This window comes from Poromitra crassiceps (assembly GCF_964638095.1).
Source record: "Poromitra crassiceps genome assembly, chromosome: 3".
NCBI lineage: Eukaryota > Metazoa > Chordata > Actinopteri > Beryciformes > Melamphaidae > Poromitra > Poromitra crassiceps.
Window position 1 is genome coordinate 62,368,026 of NC_139625.1, and position 20,418 is coordinate 62,388,443.

The 20,418-nt window shown below is 43.3% G+C and overlaps 1 protein-coding gene across 1 annotated transcript in view; it reads left to right on the forward strand.

The window, feature by feature from the left end:
- LOC310772741 (N-chimaerin) overlaps nucleotides 1-20,418 on the forward strand; it is a gene marked incomplete at its 3' end in the record, with an annotated part of 48,104 nt that overhangs the window by 2,838 nt on the left and 24,848 nt on the right. The window contains exons 4-7 of the mRNA XM_083632649.1: nucleotides 575-630; nucleotides 12,107-12,138; nucleotides 12,620-12,733; nucleotides 16,041-16,167. Of these exons, the coding sequence (XP_083488775.1) occupies nucleotides 575-630; nucleotides 12,107-12,138; nucleotides 12,620-12,733; nucleotides 16,041-16,167 (329 nt within the window). The remainder of the gene's footprint in view (nucleotides 1-574; nucleotides 631-12,106; nucleotides 12,139-12,619; nucleotides 12,734-16,040; nucleotides 16,168-20,418) is intronic.

The window sequence follows — 20,418 nt, forward strand, 5'->3', positions numbered from 1 at the left end:
TGCATTGTCTCCCCTGATTCTAAGTCTACGGCTTTATTAATTAATATAAAAAGCTTCTGCTGTGGATTTTTAGCTCAAACAAGCATTGCACCACTGAAGTAAAGAACATGTTACATGACATTGACATTTTCGAAAATAAAAAACAGTTTTGACAATCATGAGTGGTTCATTAAATATTTAGTAGGCTCAGGTCTGAGTGCCAAAGGGGTGCCAAAGTCACCCCCTCTCCCTCTTCATGGGATTTCATCCGCCATTCATTTTTCCATAAACCTTGCTTAAAATGCTTATAAAAATTGTTCTACTTGCTCAAACCAAGCGATTTCTTAGAATCAGGGGAGACAATGCAACATTTCACTAAATTTTTTTTTTTTTTTTTTTTTTTTTTTTTTTTTTTTCGAATTTCAATAATAAAAGTCGACCTTGATAATAACAACGATTATTCGAAAATTCGAAATTCGATGCCCATCCCTACTGCGATTCACTATCCCGAGGGTTTCTTACACTCAGTAAGAATACGTACGTACATGTACAGTTAGAACGTGCTTTTGGTGATGGCTGTGTGTTTCTGACCCAGTGTACCAGCTCCAGCAGGAGGCACCTCACCCACGCAGACTCACCTGCACCTGTGAGGTGAGAAGTCGCACGCACACACACACACACACACACACACACATTTTCTCCCCAGTTGTACTTGGCCAATTCCCCCTGCTGTCCCGATGGTTTGTCCACCCCCTCTGCCCATCTGGGGAGAGTTGCAGACGAGCACATGCTTCCTCTGATACATGTGCCAGCCGCTTCTTTTTTCCTGACAGCTTTTTACAGCATTGAGAATTCTTGAAAAATATATTTTATTGAGCAAAACAGAAAAATCTGTCCCTCCAGAAATTGCGATTTTCAATTGCAATAATTAATGCAAATTCAATTAATCGCCGCAATATTTGTGGGGGCTTGCAATTTTAAAAAAAATCCTACGATTTCTCAGCAAAAATGGCAAACAGGTTCTTCAACTTTAACTTTTTGTCAGTTCCCGCAATTTTACCACACAAAAATCACATCAAACTTTGCAAATTGCATTGCAATTTTTTAGAAAAGCTGCTGCAAAATCGAGCATTTTTTATGAAGTTCCCGCCATTAGAATGTAGTCTGTCATTAGAACAATATTTGGCTCCACTAAACAGCTTTCAAATCCTATTATCTATGGAAAAACACCCCATGCAAGTTACGTTTTGAGCAACATGAAGCCATGTTTATCATGGAATACAGACATTTTTTTTTTATCATGCATCTTTTAGCCAGAATACATTATGGTAGCTAGTGCATAATGTTAGAGGCAACATTTACCCAAATTAATCTTCTCCAAAAAGGAAATTTGGAAGGTTTAAGAACTGCAGCTCGAAGGTTGTATAAAGAAGGAGCCTAAGGCCCTGTTTACATGGCAACGCTCCCTGCATAAAACGGCAAACTTTTTTTGCGTTAGTGCCTTCCCCTTTACACAGGAACAGCGTTATTGGTGCCTGAAAACGCAAAAAAGTTAAAACAGGTCCCAGAGTGGAATTCTTGATTACGCTGCCCCTAACTGTTGCCGTGTAAAGTGGAAAAACGCAATTCAGGTGACGACACAGCCCCCCTTCGCCATGGAAGACAATGGTAGGCAATATGAGCATTGAACTAGCCAAATACTATACAGCCTTATGGCACAGGCACAATGTGTCGCATTGACATTCAACAAACGTGATAACGATTTGCTAAAAACACATAATCTTCATTAAGTGCTAACGTCGCACATAGCCTATTAATCACTGCATTGAATAATTGAAGACAACTCACCGCAATGCATTCTCAAGTGAAGTCCCAATTGTGTTGCAAAGAAAACAAGTATTTTTTATGTTGCTTTACTGGGTTTTTATTCTGTAATCCAATCTGGAGCAGTTTATTACCATTCATGACTTCAGTTCTGTGTCACTCTATCGCGTAGACAGACAGAATAGGGGAAGCTAGGCGTTTTTACCTCTAAAATAAAAGCCATATTTTATAACTGGGTAAATAAAAATCAGGGCCGTCGACTCACGACGTGTTAAAATGGACTTTTAGTTGTCTGTATCTTATATGTCTTCTGTGTATTTCGGATCACACAAAAAAAACATTGCAACATGCATCAATAAGACTATTAGTTTATTTAATTACCATTATTGTGAAGGTTTTAACCAGAAGTTTCAGTGTTATTCTGGCTCACTTGACGCTGCTCTGATTCTTTTGCAGCTTCAGTCTGCACGCAAATCGTTACCACAAACGCTGTGTATAAATGCGAAATAAAAGGTTAGAAGAACGCAACACTAGTTTGCCGTTTTATGCAGAGACGGTTGTCATCTAAACATGGCCTAAAATTCTCCAATGTGAATATTCTGCCACTTCTGATATTCACCAATCTGCAGGATGTGATGTAACTATCCCTTGTGCTATTTGTGGTGAGCACTTGTGTAGAAACAAAGCTTGAATGCTTAAGTGCATGGATGCCATTATCCTATCACAAATGTGTCATTTGAATTAGACTCATAAACACCTTCAGAAAGATTAACAGAAATCTCTGGTGTCCTCCCCACATATCTACAGCTAGGCTTATACTGGTATAGAACAACATCACAAATATGTTCTACCCCTGCTGCTATTGATCTCAGCAACAACAATAATTGCATGAATAAGGCCTCGAGAGATGCTGAAAATGTGATTGTGTCGTGTGTGTGTGTGCGTGTGTGTGTGTGTGTGTGTGTGTGTGTGTGTGTGTGTGTGTGTGTGTGTGTGCGGTTCCACGCAAATGCGCATTGCCTCCCCCTCAGACAAAGTATTTGCTGATTCGGCTTGTCGCTGGCCTCATTGTTTTTGCTGTTGTTCACCAGTCTACTGTGAAGGTTCAGACAAGCAGGGAAGGCAGCTATTAATCTGTCTACAGTCATAGATTAACACAGTATTACACAAAAAAGATTTTAATATTAATACAAGTAGTATTCATTCATAGTATTTCACTGGCGTAATCTAATGTATGCTATCAATATTTGCTAAGGAATTCTGACTTTAATTATTAGGGCACCCGCACCCCCCCATTATAGCTGTTTCCCTTTCTCACTCTAAAAAAAAAAGGGGGAGAGTGAGTGAGTAGACTTGATTACTGACAGCAGAAGTGTATCTATGCACATTCAGGTGACCTTGCACCAGGTGAAAAATCAACTGCCTCCAAACAAAAGAAATCCACTAACAATAGGCTGTTGTGGACAGGTTACCCTTCTCTCGAAACAGCCTGCTCAGCAATTCAGAAACCAAATTGAACCAAGCAGAAGTACGCTAAATTATGCAAAACAATTATACCGGGAGCGGAAAACGGTTTATGACTGCCCACTCCTGCTACCATAGCGATGCCATCACATGAATGATAACTCCTGTCATAGCCATGAGATCGATTTCAGTACTTTGGATCCCAGGCAGCTGGTGTCCTTTCTTTTCAGCCAGAGTGAATCACTTTTCATCTGTTTCAGAAGCTTTCTTTGTCCCCCGCTGAGGAAATGACTCCCTTGTTGAATGTAGCTTTCAGTCAGTTTCATTTGCACGGCATTTCACTTCAAAGCGTACGCCCAAATACTCCCTCAGACCGGCTCACTCTGGGTTGAAACGTTGCACCAATTAATTATTTTGGGAGTTCAGTTCAGCGTGGAGCTTGTTGTCTGATCTGAAGAACAAGCATCTAAAAATATGTAGGTGTTTGCAGAAGGTGGAACGAGTTTAGTTAATAGAGACAAGCAGAGGTTCAGTCCTACCTAGGGCTGGGTTGAAAAAAATCTGTATATCCATCGATATCGAATCGATATTCATTTGAAGGAACTGATATCGATTCATAAATGCCAATCTCAATCTTTTAATATAATGCCTTTTCCCATGAACTCTTGAAGCTTTAACCCCGTTAGACTCGCGTGGTTTGGTTTTTAGCGCAACCAGATCTCGTAAACATCTGCAAACATTGATATTTTTGATAATGCACCAGGTTAGATGGTTCCTTGTACAATTTACAGCATTAGATCTTGGAGAATATCTTTCATAAATTCATATCCAAGCAAAATTGGTATTTTAACTGAAATATCAGGACTTTATTTATCAGAATGGTATCAAATTGGGAAAACAGTGGCGATATCCAGCCCTAGTCCCAGCTGATGGCAGTCAGCATGTTGCAGATGTCCACCATTGCCTTGCACCAGCTAGTTTGCCTTGAGGGTGGTTTGTGTGCGTGCGCGTCGTGCGTGTGTGTGTGTGAATCAATCTGCAGTTCTGACCTGATGAATGGATGGTTGTGTGTGTACTAAATGAACAGCTGTTGGGTCTGGTGCCCTGGCCAGGTCAGACTGAAAATAAGTAAAAAAAACAACAACAGCAGACTGGTAGACAGAGTGGGAGAGACCCCCCTCCATGTTGTCCTCCTGGCAGTTCTGTGATTAACTGATGCACCAATAAGCACTTATTGACTGCCGATACCTATGTGATGGGGTATCAGGGTGGCGTAGAGAGTCTGTCCTTAAACAGCAGGACCCAGGGTCAAGCCCCCTGTCAGCGAGCATCTGCCCTGCTGGAGTGTCCTTGAGCAAGACACCGAGTCCCTACTAGTTTCAGGGCTGCTGCGCTATAGCTGACCCTGACCTCACAATCACCTTCCATTTTCATTGATAGCATTGATCCTAGTGCTTTTCTAGAACACTAGGATATCGGCCATCGACATAACAGTGGTATCTGCCGGTATCGGCCCCTTCAGGGCTGAAACCCTAGGCTTGCCGCACGCAGCTCGGCTGCTGCGTGGACTTGCCTGCTCTATTGGCACGCACAGCGCACAATCGCCTGCTCTATTGGCATGCGCAGCGAACAATTACCCAACTTCGCATCACTGTCACGGATGATGCTCCAATGCCTATGGCATCACGGATGATGTCACAATGCCTATGACATCATCAGTGCCTATGACATCGTCAGTGATGTCATAAGATGATTTTGGCCAATAATGATGTCACTGATGACATCACTGATGATGTCATGGGCATTGTGACATCATCAGTGGGCCATAGATTGAAACAGACAGCTATATAAGGAGGATGCTAGTTTTAATTGACTGTCCTTGGAGCAAGAATCCATGGAATGTCATTGCAGTATTTCTTGAACCATCAACCCTTTACCTCTCATGCACCCTCATGCCAACCTGTCTTGGATTAACCTTCTTTTTGCTGGCTGAGAAACTGAACAGATTGATTCCACACAGAGGTATTCAGTGTTTGGGGAAATGACACCTACTCTCAGAAAATTACTGATTGCACAATTAAATTAAAACAGCCTCTGGTTTTTATTGTAGGTCATTTGAGTCCTTGCTTGACACAGTTTAATTCTTTTTTCCCCAAGTATGAACAGTAATGATCTATTTTTCCAAAACCAAATTCATTTTCCACGTGCTTGATTCCAGGCTAAGCCAAGCATACTTTAAAGCCATTCCATCTCAGTTTATTTCATAATTTCTTTTAAAACATATGTGCAGCAGAGACCTGTCAACATGTTTCTGTTTCAAATAGTGCCCTACAGCTGGATACTCTGCGGTGCACACTGCACAGTCAAGGATGATGAGTCTGTCTGTTCCACGCATGGCTTATTGACATGCCTCAGAGTGTTGGGGGCGTCCAGCAGGGCACATGCATGACTGCTGGTACACTGTAGCCTATCAGGCCTCCTCCCTCCACCTCGGCCTTCCTCTCTATTCACCTGTCTCTGTCTCTCCCTTCCCTTCCTCCATCGCATTGACATTTTACATTATTCTCCACTCCTTTTTGAAAATGTTCTCCTATTTTCTCCCCAATTGTACTTGGCCAATCCCCCCTGCTGTCCCGGTCGTTGCTCCACCCCCTCTGCCGATCTCGGCTGACTTGTAGACTAGTACATGCTTCCTCCGATACATGTGCAGTCGCTAGCCACTTCTTTTCACCTGACAGTGAGGAGTTTCACCGGCAGGACGTAGTGCGCGCGAGGATCAAGCCAGTTCCCCTCCCCCCGAACAGGCGCCCGACCGACTATAGGAGGCGCTAGTGCAGCGACTAGGACACACATACCCTTAATCCCTCACGCTCCCTCCCTCCCTCCCCTCGGTTTTCCATTATCCCTGACTAGACATCTTATTAGGGGTCCAAGCACGAAGTGCGTGGATCCCTATTGTATCTGTTCCGATTTTTTTTTTTTTCTTCTTCTCCGGTAAAACTGTATGTACAGCAGAAACTGTAATGCTCAGCGTAGCCAGACTGGGCACATAGATTGTAAATGTGCCTCACTACTCAGAAACAAAAAATGACCCATATCGGCCAGATGGTGGCGCTATAACAGACCATTTCGCGTTATGGTCCATATCTTCTGAACCGTGTGTCCTATACTAAAAATTTCACTTCTCAGGGATTCCTTGGATCAATACGCATCTATCCATCTAGGCCCCGCCCATTTGCGTGTGCCTAGATTTTCCGCCATTTTGAATTTTATCAAAAACCTACTTTTGCGAACTCCTCCTAGACCATTTGGCCAAATCACATAGGAATTATTCTGGGTCATCTATGGACTACCCCGACCCAAAGTTATTAAAGGATTTTGGATACGTGAAACCGTTTTGAAATGATAAATGTCTAAACTTTTGTGTATTTGCTTTTGTTCTTTTCCTGCCCTAAAAGTGTGTGGATCTCAGAAACCATACACCCCCCATCACCCAAACTTTCCACACAGGTTCACGACATCACCCACTACTCAGAGTAAAACAATTACACCAATCCACCAGACGGTGGCGCTATAACAGCCAATTTCACGTTTGTCGGTCCATAACTTCTGAACTGCGAGCTGTAGAATCAAAATTCCACATCTACTGGTTTCCCTGGAGCATCATGTATCTAACCCACTAGGCCACGCCCATTTCTGTGTGGTAGATTTTCCGCCATTTTGAATTTGATCAAAAACCTACTTTTGCGAGCTCCTCCTAGACCGTTTGGCCAAATCACACAAAACTTTTTCTGGGTCATCTATGGACTACCCCGATCTAAGGTTATTAAAGGGTTTTGGATACGTGAAACCGTTTTGAAATGATAAATCTCGAAACTTTTAATGAAACACACGCCAACACTAAATTGCCCACAACTCATTAACCGGTCAATTACAACTACTGCTGCTACTACTGCTACCACTCCCACTACTACCAACACTACTACTACTACTATTACTACTTCTGCTACTATTACTACTACTACTACTACTACTACTACTACTGGAAGTTGGAATGTAGCATTTTGGGTGGGGTTAATGTGTTTTGGGGTTCTGCATCTGCTGTAACATAATACACAGTTGGTTTAGATGTCACACAGTAATGCCCGATCCACAAAGACTTGACACCCACGTTTGAATAAAAACAAGTTTATGCCATAATAAGGTTACATCCGTGCCTCGTCATTGCTGTGGAAGGATGGTGTAGGGGTAAAGTAGCAGACCCCAAAGCTGGAGGTCCTGGGTTCAAACCACGGCCAGGTGTTTTATTTTTTGAAAATGTAGAATAAAGGTTAATCTGGATATAATTATGTATAACGCTGCTGAATACACACTGTGTACATAGCAGAATAACTGAATATGCCTATTCATGGTAATGTCATATTTCGACGTCATCTTGACATTCCTGTGTAGATGTCTAAATGATCCCCAAATCGGCTGTGATTTGGCCTAGTCCTGGACGTCACTGAAAGATGATATCAGAACATCATCATGATGTAATTGTGTTTGCTGGGAGCCTTCTTTCAGATGAGAGAGGAAAAACATTCCAATACATTATTGTGTCTTCACATGTGAAAGGTCCAAAAAGAGAATTCAATCTGAATTATCCTTGTCACTCATGTGCTCATTGTAACAGCACAACCCACACCAATTAGTTCAAACACCTCCATTCAGGGCATACTTTTAATGTAAAGTGGTGCATTATGTGTGTAATACAAAAATGTCCTTAATGGTAAATGGACTGCATGACAAGCTGCCATGCAGGGTGCTGGCTATAGTCACCAAAAGCAATTTCAGGGATAAACCCCATGAACCTTCTGTAGTGGACGCCACTACGCCCTATGGTTTGATGTGTGTGTGGGAAAGACACAATGACAACTGAAAATTCTGATTTCAGAACACAAAAGCTCCATCATGAGACAAGAACTAACCTCTCCTGTTGCAAAACACGTTCTTGAACACAGCCACGCAATCTCCAGCTAACATTTCCAAGATATTGAAAAAGTTCATGAAACACCGCAAAATAAGGAGGCAGCATGTGGGGTTTTAATTACTGTTACTGACTTACCTGTCTGAAGTTGAAAGTTTTTCATCCCACGTGGGGTTTGAACTTTGAGCGGCAATGGTCTTTAGTTAGCATAAGTCATGTGCTTTACCAAGTGAGCTATCCAGACTGTTGTATTTAACTTTGTAGACCATATTATATGTATCTGCAGAGCCAGAGAAGTACTTGTCGTATTGACAGTATGTTCTACCCAAATACCACTTTCTGTCCAGATACTTAAAGGGATATTGTACACAAAAACTGCTTTCTATCCAAGTACTACTTCAAGTTTCAAGACATCACCCACTACTCAGAGGAAAAAATTACACCAATCTACCAGATGGTGGCGCTATAACAGCCAACCACTACTACTGCTGCTGCTGCTACTACTACTACTACTATTGGCTACTAGTGGCGGCTGTGGCTCAGGAGGTAGAGTGGGTTGTCCACTAATTAGAAGGTTGGTGGTTCGTTCCCCGGCTCCTCCAGTCCGCACGTCGAAGTGTCCTTGGGCAAGACACTGAACCCCAAATTGCTCCCGATGGCTGTGCCAGCACCCTGCGTGGCAGCTGGCCGCCTTCGATGGGTGAATGTAGGCACATTGTAAAGCGCTTTGGATAAAAGCGCTATATAAATGCAGTCCATTTACCATTTACCATTTACTATTCTTAGTACTTCTGCTGCTACTACTGCTACCACTCCCACTACTACCAACACTATTACTACTACTGCTACTACTACTACTACTACTAGTACTGCTTGGAAACCGTCAGGTCACCGGATCTCAACCAAACTTTGTTTACTTGTGCATATACCAAGTCTGAATAAATGTGCACTATCTGACATATACCCCCCAAGTCACCGGAAGCTTGGACCCCGCATCGCCGCTTGCGGCTATATTTTGTTACTTGTATCTGTTGCCTAGTTAATAACTCATTTCTATTTTTCTTGTTTTCTGTCGACTCCTACTGTAAGCGGCTTTGGGTCATTGAAAAAGACTATATAAGCTGGTAAAAAAGCTCTCACCAGGAAGTGGTTATCACAGGAAAGCCCTAAAGTGAAAGAATGGATGAATATTACGATGGATATATATAAGATGGAAAGACTAACTGCTGTTATCAATCATAAAGTAGAACAATTTACCTCAAGATGGGAATGCTGGGTTCAATATATAACACCCATTAGGCCAGATTTTATCTTTTTGGATCCAAGATGAATGTATAGTGAAAAGTCCACTCCCTGTTTTGTTTGTTTGTTTTTTGTTTTTGTTTGTTTGTTTTGTTGCTGCTGTTGCGGCTGTTGTGGTTTTGTCTTTTCTTTTATTTCTCTAAAAAAAAAAACTATCGCAGTACATATCTACAATGTATACAATGCAAGTATGTATTGATAATAATCTGTCAATAAAAAGTAAAAAAACAACAAAAAAAACACTATATAAAATAAATAAATTATTATTCATTATTAATCTGGCTTTACATAGTAATACATAGTACATAATGAGGTACAATGCGGCCGGTCAGGGTGTCTTTACTTGGACCGGATACATGGCTCTCTAGGTCCCACGCTCCGACCGTACCATCTCCCTCTCTAGGTCCCATGCTCCGACCGTACCATCTCCCTCTCTAGGTCCCATGCTCCGACCGTACCATCTCCCTCTCTAGGTCCCACGCTCCGACCGTACCATCTCCCTCTCTAGGTCCCACGCTCCGACCGTACCATCTCCCTCTCTAGGTCCCACGCCCCGACTGTACCATCTCCCTTTCTCCCTCGCTCACATAGGCCAAATCCTATATACACATATATCCTATACACAAGCGGACAGAATCACTTTCCTGTTAATCACGGCTGTTCATCTGAATAATTCCAGTCTTATAGCTAGAGACTGGCAGACCACGTGCTATTATTAACCTCACTCTACACTCTCTTATTACTACACTGTCTTATTATGTAAAATAGTTTTTTTTCCGGTTTTGAGTGTATTGTTATCCACTACAACTCAAAGCTTACACTTAAAATGGCAAAAGATTTTCACATTTTCAATCTTGCATGTAGAAAAGTTCATAATTTAAACTACACCTCCAGCTGCAATAATCATTCACATTGTTACATTTTTCTGATAACAGTATCTGTGTAGTGATGGTCATAAAGTGTGTGTCGGTCAGGTATGTGTAGTATGAAAGGTCAACTATGATGTACAATAAAATCCACTGCAGTAAATGTCTTTAGCAGCCCACATGCAACCATAGTTGATCTCTTATGACAAATTAAACTATGGCCCCGTCCGGACAAGCAGACCTAAAAAGCCCACTAGGTGGCGCGTCAAAACAAATTCACCCATTCTCTTCCTACTTCTTACTTACTGTATGTCCCTTGTCTTTCCCTCTGCAGGCCTCTCTCTTTCATACATACAGCTACCTGCCTCGGTCCTCCCTCATAGAAGCACACACAGCGTCTAAATTAATATTCACTGCTGTTTGCTGGGTCTTTGTTGATTTATTGGCGAGGCAGCAGTTTAGTTGAAAACAACACAATGTTCAGTACCCGGCTTTTTATCTGACTAGTGCAATATTCTACACACCCACGCACCATGGACCCATGCACTTGCTCGTTGTTAAGCAAGGTTTAGGTTCACATCTGGAAAAGTCTGGAACCATATTGTTGTTCAAAGCTGTTTGACACACAAATACAGATTTTGGAGCTCATGAACATCACAGAGCTCTGGAACTAATGTCACAATGTCATATTTGTTGTTGTGAAGTATTTAGTCGTATGACATTGACAGAGTATGGCGTAGTCATGTTTCCCAGTACCTGTCAGTGTACTAAACTCTGACCATAATATATAGAGCCATAAGTAGGTGTTACGGTGCACAACAAGGCGAAAAAAGCTTCACTCGCTCGAGTTTGACCACCAAATTATTCGCCAAAGTTTAAAAATGTCAACTCGAGCGAACAAGACAGAATTTCAGAATCAGAATCACTTTTATTGCCACAGTATGCAAGTTACATACAAGGAATTTGTCTTAGTGTCTGTATGCAGCGTAGCGGTCACATCAATATACAGAGATAAGAAGTAGGAAGATAACTAAAGACAATCGCAAAGTTGCAAGTGCAATCAAATCAAGTAAATATATACAATATGTACATGAGTGGTGAAGTGTTCTGTGGATGATAAATATGAATTTACGTTGGATTTACATGAGATTTACAGACTGAGTTAAATAGCCGTTAAATAGGCAGTGGATTTACATGAATTTACAGTCGGAGTTAAATAAGAGTTTACATTGAATGTACATGAAATTTACAGGCTAAGTTAAATAGGCATTAATGTGCAGGGAATTTACATTTTCCCGGGATCCCCAGGGAATTTCCCGGGATTCACGCCCAGGGCGAAACAGCGTCTGCTCCTCATGTTTGCATTGACTTTATATGTAATCACGACTTGTAAATTTGCAAATTTAAAATAGAAAATGTCTAGAAACATCAGTAACAATAGGTTGGTGAATATATTGTTGCTGGCCTGTCAAAACCTTGTAACATCCCAGTTTTACCTTAAATGTCTTGTGTAGAATTGAAAGTTCACACAGCGCCCTCTATATGTTGGGCACATTTTATGACACTAGAACCATTTTAAAACACCTGTAATTTCATAAATGCACGGGCGTTTTCTGGTAATTACAATGTTTTTTCCTTATTTTCTTAAAGGTCATTTTTGGACATTTAGTTTCACAGAATGTATTTTTCTTTTCTCCTACAGGTGGACAACCGACCTAAATACTATGGAAGAGAGTAAGTTGGCCTTTTACAAATGTTAGTTAACAACCATTTAACAACGAGGCATGTTGAGTCCCTGCATTTCAAGCACAGAGGAGGATTATGAATCCATCTTCATTCATCAACCTACTTATAAACTCCTTCCATTAGATTTTCCACTATTTACCGTAATCCAAATGTACATTTCCCCACGCAAATGAGTTCATGTCATTGTTGTCACAGCCCAAAGGGGGTTACCGCATCATTCATGGTATTTCATGTTTTTTTTTGTTTTTTTTTAATGCAAAATCACTGAACAGTGAACACTGCTTTATCTGTCCATTCCACCCTTATCATAGCAAGTAGTCTCTTCATTTATTCAGAACTTGACTTCTGATGACATGGTGATGTGATGGCTTTGCATCAACTAATGTTTTTTCCCCCTCCTTTTCTTCTTGAATGTCCAGGTACCATGGGATGATCTAATGTTTTTCCTCATGTTCCTCTTGAACGCCAGGTACCATGGGATGATCTCCAGAGAAGAGGCCGACCAGCTACTGAGCCAGGCTGAGGGCAGCTACGTCATCAGAGAGAGTCAGAGACAGCCGGGCACATACACACTGGCTCTGCGGTATGTGTGTGTTTTTGCTGGTACATGTATGCTTGTGCGTGCTATGGGGAAGGGTTACTGTAAGATTGACCGTTTGGTTGAGGTTAGCTGTTTGTTGATGAGGTGAAAAGGTTAAGGGATTAATGGAATCAATTCAAGTTCCTCAAGGGTATAGGAGTGTGTGTGTGTGTGTGTGTGTGTGTGTGTGTGTGTGTGTGTGTGTGTGTGTGTGTGTGTGTGCGTGTGCGTGCGTTTTTTCACACGCTGTCTCTCAGAGAGCCGTACCTTGAGGAGAGGATGAAATAGCAGCTAGACGTGTCGAAGAGTGAGGGAGTGTTATTTTGAGCTTTCCTTCAGCTTCATACCGTATGAAAAATGGCTACAATTGTTCATTGCGCAACATTTCAAAATAAGAATTTATTCTTGAGTGAGGCTCTGCTCCCCAAAGACGAAAATCTCTCTTGACACTTCCACTCTTCCTCATGGAGGTCAGCTACAGAATAGCAACACCAGCTGGTCCGGGTTCAGTGTCTTGCTCAGAGGCACTTCAGCAGGGAGAGTGCTTGTCATCAAAGGGGCTTGAATCATTTGAGGGACTCTTTTCCTGCCATCTGTGACACCCTGTTCCCCAATTTTCCCTATTTGCTGTACTCTCACCGAGCGCTTTATTATGAGCATCTGTAACACCTGTACACCTGCGTAATCATGCAATTATTCATACAGCTAATCCTGTGTCAGCAGCGTGATGCATACGATCATGTAGATTCAGGTCAGAGGTCAGCAGCTTCAGTTCAGGTTCACCTCACACAGAATTGGGTGAAAAATGTGATCTCAGTGACCTGTGGGCCGTGAAAGTATTGCAATTGGCCCCCCAAATAATTTGCAAAACATGATCATCTTCATGGAAAAGATGTAATTAATATTATTATGTATGAGAATGCATTTTCTCCATTGTTGAATCATGATACTTTAATGATATTTAGTGTCTAATCAATTGTTAATTAGCCAATTGTAGACAGCCCCTCACTTTTAGTTTCTGATTTCTGTGTGGTGCTGGACAGCTCCTTTTATCGTTAAAATAAAAAGTGCTCTGAGAAGGCATTATTTCCACTCTGTGCTGTTTACGGCTGGATGTGGGCCACGAACATTTGAGAGATTTTCAAGTGGGTCATGAGTCAGAAAAGGTTGGGAACCGCTGATCGACAGTTTACACAGAAAGGTGAAAGCATCCAGTTCTGTGGACAGAAACGCCTTGTTGATGACAGACAGAGGTCAGAGGAGAATGGCCAGACTGGTTGGAGCTGACAGAAAGGCGACAGTAACTCAGATAACCTCTTTAGAACTGTGGGGAGCAGAGAATAGTATGGTGTTCCTATTAAAGTGTTGGGTGAGTGTATAATGCAGGTAGCTAGTTAGTGACTAACTTCAGTTTGAATCAGTAGGCAGTTTTGCTGCTATCTGTCAACTATCATTTTGTTCAGAGAGTAGCTGTCACAATTTTAAATGGGTGCAGAGCTGAATTTGGAATGGAGCTCATAATGGTTCTGGGTCAGTTGGTGCTATTCATAGTTCTGTCACTCTTCTACCTGCCAAAGTTTTTCTCTCGTCTCTTACACTATCAGTGTCGCGCTCTGGCGCTCATCTCCACTGTTCTAATTGTGTTCCATAAATACCCATCCATAAACTAGTGGCCCACTCTGAGCTGGCAGAAAAGGAAAGGTTGGATTTTGGGTTAATGATCTAACGGTCCTGTTTTATCTTCCGGTGGTTTCATTACGATCCACCAAGGAGCCCAGAATACACTGGCCCAGTTCAAGGTCTTTCTAGTTCTGTCAGAGTTTTTGTGCTATTTTTGTATTATATTAACCTAGGGCTGCACCATCACTTTTGTATTTGTGTGATTTTAGCTTAAAGGAACACTCCGCCCATTTTCAACCAGCTTTGTATCATTAGAACATCAGTAGTATATCAGAAAACTGTAAACAGTTTTGAAGTCTGTCATTTAATTTGACAGTTATTGAGTGTTAAAGTGTGGACCAGTGATGTCACTGGTCCACACTTTAACAAGCTGCTCCATGGTGCCGGAATGACGGGGACAAAACTGAGGAAAGCTGTGAAGGAGCTAGGAGAGGAGGCAGAGGAGGCGAGCTACTGGCTAATATGGCTCCGGAGGAAGGATAACGGTTGGGGGCTAACACCCCAGTAAAGGCAGCTGCAGGGGGTGGTGGGGAGACGTCCCCTATACATGCCACTGCCCCCCCGCCCGGAGATGTACTGGCATAGAGGGAGACGTCCCCTATACATGCCACTGCCCCCCCGCCCGGAGATGTACTGGCATAGAGGGAGACGTCCCCTATACATGCCACTGCCCCCCCGCCCGGAGATGTACTGGCATAGAGGGAGACGTCCCCTATACATGCCACTGCCCCCCCGCCCGGAGATGTACTGGCATAGAGGGAGACGTCCCCTATACATGCCACTGCCCCCTGCCCGGAGATGTACTGGCATAGAGGGAGACGTCCCCTATACATGCCACTGCCCCCTGCCTGGAGATGTACTGGCATAGAGGGAGACGTCCCCTATACATGCCACTGCCCCCCCGCCCGGAGATGTACTGGCATAGAGGGAGACGTCCCCTATACATGCCACTGCCCCCCCGCCCGGAGATGTACTGGCATAGAGGGAGACGTCCCCTATACATGCCACTGCCCCCCCGCCCGGAGATGTACTGGCATAGAGGGAGACGTCCCCTATACATGCCACTGCCCCCCCGCCCGGAGATGTACTGGCATAGAGGGAGACGTCCCCTATACATGCCACTGCCCCCCCGCCCGGAGATGTACTGGCATAGAGGGAGACGTCCCCTATACATGCCACTGCCCCCCCGCCCGGAGATGTACTGGCATAGAGGGAGAAACATCAGTGAACGGCGGCCTCCAGCTGACGACCCTGCAGCTGTCCTAATGGCACCGGCGGAGGTGCGACAGGCAGAAATGCCGAAGCAGGAAACAACACCTCACCTGTACAACAATCCAACCCAAATGCCTGTACATTTTGCCTGTGGTAGATACTAGATACATGTATCACCCTCCCAGATACGGTTTGGAGGTTCTGGTGTGTGCAATGGTTGGTCAAATCAATGCAAATGACTGATGAGGTTTTGAATACATCTCAAACATCCCAGCGGCGTGACTCAGTTCTAATGCTAGAATGTGGTAAAGCTCAAATGAAAGCAACAATTTTGATTCCAGAGATGTGCAGAAGACAGTTGCAATTTGAGCTTCTCTGTGTCTTTTCTTTACCCCTTATGAACCTTCATCCCCTCCAGGTTTGGGAACCAGACGAGAAACTTCCGTCTCTACCATGACGGGAAGCACTTTGTTGGAGAGAAGAGGTTCGAGTCCATCCACGACCTCGTCACAGACGGCCTCATCACACTCTACATCGAGACCAAGGTGTGTGTGTGTGTGTGTGTGTGTGTGTGTGTGTGTGTGTGTTTGTGTGTATCATCCATCTTTACTTCCTTCATAACCCACGTATCACTTTCCACATTCAGAACAATGTCATCATGGCCCATCAGTCAGTCAATCTTTGTGACACTAAATTAATCAATCTGTTATTCGCCTACAGGACAGAATAAGTAGCTTTGTTCTGTTTCTGCTCAGCCAGGCTTTGAGACCAGTACAAAAGACGACATTGTCCACTCACGTTTCTCTGCTCCCACATGGACCCATTGATCAGGGGCTGAACAGAGCCATAAGTAGTCATCATCTGTGGATATCAATGCTGATTATGGGTTATTGGTTGCCAAGATGGCAACATATTAAGTGACCACACACAGTACATTCTTACTTGTCCCATGTGATTCAGTTTGACTCATCTTACCCAGGACATGATGCTACTTGATCACTGCTTGATTGGAAATAAAGCGTGCCTAAGTGTAAAAAAAAAGAAAGAAAATCCACTCTCCTTCACTAGGGTTTGTCTGTAACTCAAGTGAGCTCCTATCACCTAGCTACCTAACTAGATACTTGATTAATTAGGTAACTAATTTTAATATAGGTGGATGAAAAATAATTCGTTTCAGACGTCCTCATGCTTGAAGGTAGCATTGCACACGACAGGTCACACTGGTGCTGTTTCCATTGAATATACAAGATTTTTTCTGACCAAGATTGATCAAGTTGAATCCCAAAGCATTTGGCAATAAATTTGTATAAAACAGCATGGCTGGGGGCTGTTTTCTCTAACGTTATACTACTTTTATAATCCAGAAAGGTTGAGGCTTCACAGGCTACAGTGAACACTTTTAATTTGAATGGCGAAAAACGGAAATGGTACATATGAACTGATAGAATTGACAGACCAGTGTCAATTCAATCTACGAATACACCATTTCCCCTTTCCGCCTTCAAATTAAAAGCGTAAAACCCAGCGAACGAAAATGTTACAAACGCTACAAATGGGAAGTAATGACAGCTTATCATTTAATAAAGCACAGTTAAAACGAACTCCACTTACACTTGAAGGTTTGCAATGGTGCTATCATCCTGGCTGTGTAGTCCTGCTTTTGGGCGGGCGGAGCGAGTTCTCTAACGTTAGTTATATTAGCAACCTAACTAGTGGCTGCTGTCCAGAACACCGTCAGGTAAGATGCTTCCTACTATTGTTCAAAAGTGACTTTCCTGACACTGTACAAACATCTGACTGCACTACATTTAAGTAAAGGCTGACGTTATTGACTATCCTAGAATAAAAACGAAAAGAAAGTGAAATATGTTTGTTATTTAGCCAACATTGTTTCACTTTTTTCTGATGCGGTCGGCTTTGTGGGCGTCGCCATTAGGGGCTCACTCGGGCTCGCTTCGTTCTTCTTCGTCGGTTGTAAGGGTCGCAAGGTATCATGGGATACCCTAACCCACCAAAGTGTGCATGGTATGGTTCCTCGGAAATTATCCATAACCAGGTACCTAGAAAGGTTGCAAATTCAGTGAACTTATGTATCAAACTGGTTTCAGACAGCCTAATTACAACTTCTTACCTAGAAATGCCACCTCTAAAGCTTGTTCACTTGAGAATCAGACAGGGCCTATGTATTTCTTTATCCACTCTGCTTAAAGTTATAATCCAGAAGATTTCAGTTTTCTTGTCCCTGACAACACCTATGGCCATGAGTAATTTCAGGTGAGATCCAAACAGTGACGTGAAGTGTTTTTTCTCTCTCCTTAACACATTCACTGCCAGCCGTTTTTTCAATACTGTAGGTAGCTTCTGCCAACGTTTTTTTTTAGGATTCTGGCTCATCTTTCAAGAGCCGAGGATTCTTTTCTGCTAAGATTTTGTGAACACAAATTATCTCAAAAGAACTAATAGAATGTGTGCTTTCTCTGTCTAAAAGAGTTAGTTTGTAGAGTTAGTAGTTATGTAGGCATTAGCAGTAGAATACAGCATGGTTTCAGCGTCTGGAAATTTAAGCTGAGATAAATGGCTTTTTGTGAAATTCGATAGAACAGTCACTTTAACCATTTATTTTTGGCGTAAGACGTCAGACATCTAAACAATAGTTTTGAACAGTAATTTCCTCCATAGCAGCAGGAAACCCCCCTCTCCTTCAAACTCCTCCCTCCGTGTGTGTTCTCCTCCCTCTGTGGCTGCAGCGGTACAAGCGAGGCTCTGCCTGTCTGTGCTGCCTGGCTGCTGGCGGCTGCTCTTTGGGCGAGTCTGCATGGGGCTCGTTCGTTTCGTTGTGAGCTCAGCTGGAATGAAGCTGCGTGCGATTGTGGGCTTTCTGCCGGTGTTTCAAAGTGTGTTGCACCCATAATCTATTATGCAAATTTGCAATCCCCCACCGCCAGCTCCCAGCGCGATAATGCGCGAAAGCGAAAGCGTTTTCGCCAATCCATTTTACAGTATGAGAATGGTTTCCTCGCGCGTTCCCCTGCAGTTTTGGCTCTGCTTTTCTAGTCTGGAGAGCACTGTCGCCACTTAGTGGGTCGGTGGAATGTTTTTTTTTGGACGAGTTGACTCGCCATTGGCAGTCAACCGTTGGTTTCTGCTTGACGAGTTGACTCGCCAATGGCAGTGAACGTGTTAATACTGTACATTCAAGTTGGCCAGTGGGGGCGGTAATGTAACACTTGGATGCCAACCGCCACACAACTCAAAAGAAGAAGTTGGTCAGCGCTGCGTTATTATGGACCCCACAGGAGATCGCTATGACACGTGGGCGGCTGGGCACAGAGTGTGTGTGTGGAAGATTTGAGCTGTTAAAAGGCTCGCTCCTGGCCAATCCCGGCGCTTGACTGCTGCATAGGTGGGCGCAGGGTATGTTGTTCTGCCCAAATCTCCAGTGGGATCATAATAACGTGGAAACAACAGCAACTTGTTCCTACTCTGCCTACCCTCTCTTGCGGGTGCTGGGTGATGGGAAACACGTCAAGAACTGTGTGCCGCTTGTTATACCTTTTTGGGGGGTTTTGTTTGGGGGGCGGGGAAAGTGTCACCACAGACACAAGTTCATAAATGTTGCAATACAGAGATTTATCAATGGGCCATAGGCTCAATCACCATTGAGGCTCAATCACCATTGTGTTAACTCAGTTGGCGATATATAGTGACTTTACAGACATTTATTTACATGAAAATCTTCTGGATTATCACTTTAACTATGTAGTTCTTTATCCACTCTGCTTAACACGTTCAGTGCCAGCGACGCCATATGGCGTCATTAGAAATTTACCGTACAGTGCCAGCGACGCCAAATGGCGTCATAACTCCAAATTGTTTTTTTGACGGGGGGGGTGTCGATCTAAGCTTCTTACGTCGCCTCTAACAATATTGTAGCTATTGGAGGTCGATAACCTATTTTACAAACCCATTAGGTGGCGACAGCACTCTCCTGATCAGAGAAAAAGGAGCCAAACACACAGAAATAGTCACTGGTGAAAATGAGGAAATCGCATTGCATCCGTCCGTATGCATCGACGTGCCTCCATAAACGAGCACAACGCCAGCTGTGCCCCCAGCAGCAGCATCCGCTGTCACAACTGAGCACTTCCATGTACGCTGCAACAGCACATTCACATAATCAGCATTATTATTCCGAACTGGAAGCATGCCAGCCCGTGACAAACACACGCGGAACCAAAAAGCTGAATGTCGCGCACCATTCACTGTGTGTGCGCAGCAAACTCAGCAGAGACTGAGAGCCACCAGACACATAAGACACACCCAGGAGGCGTGTGCAGTTGAGGGGGGGGGGGGGGGGGGGGGGGAGCACGGAGAGCAGCAGAGCAGCATACACTTCACCCAGACAGACCCAGACATCAGAAAATTAGCTTCAGAGTCAGAGATGTGCTTGAAATGTTTAATTTCACAAAAGGCTCATTATCTCAGCTCGTAGAAAAAAAGGTATGTTTTTCGTTCAATCAAGCTATCTTCTCCGGCTCATAACTAAAGAACGGAAAATGGGATCAATAAACTTTTTTTTGCAGGTGATAGAAGAGAGTCTCATCGTTATTTGTGCGTGTTCAGTGTTTACATAGTAATTATTAAAAAAATTATATGACTGTTTTAAAATGCATTGCGGCCTATGTGGCACAGCAAGCAACCTTTTGCCCAAGGGCCGTGGCACTGAAAGTGTTAACAATGGCTTTCAGAAGGAAAGTAGTGAATGTGTAGGGATTAGGAAAATGTAGCTTCCGCTT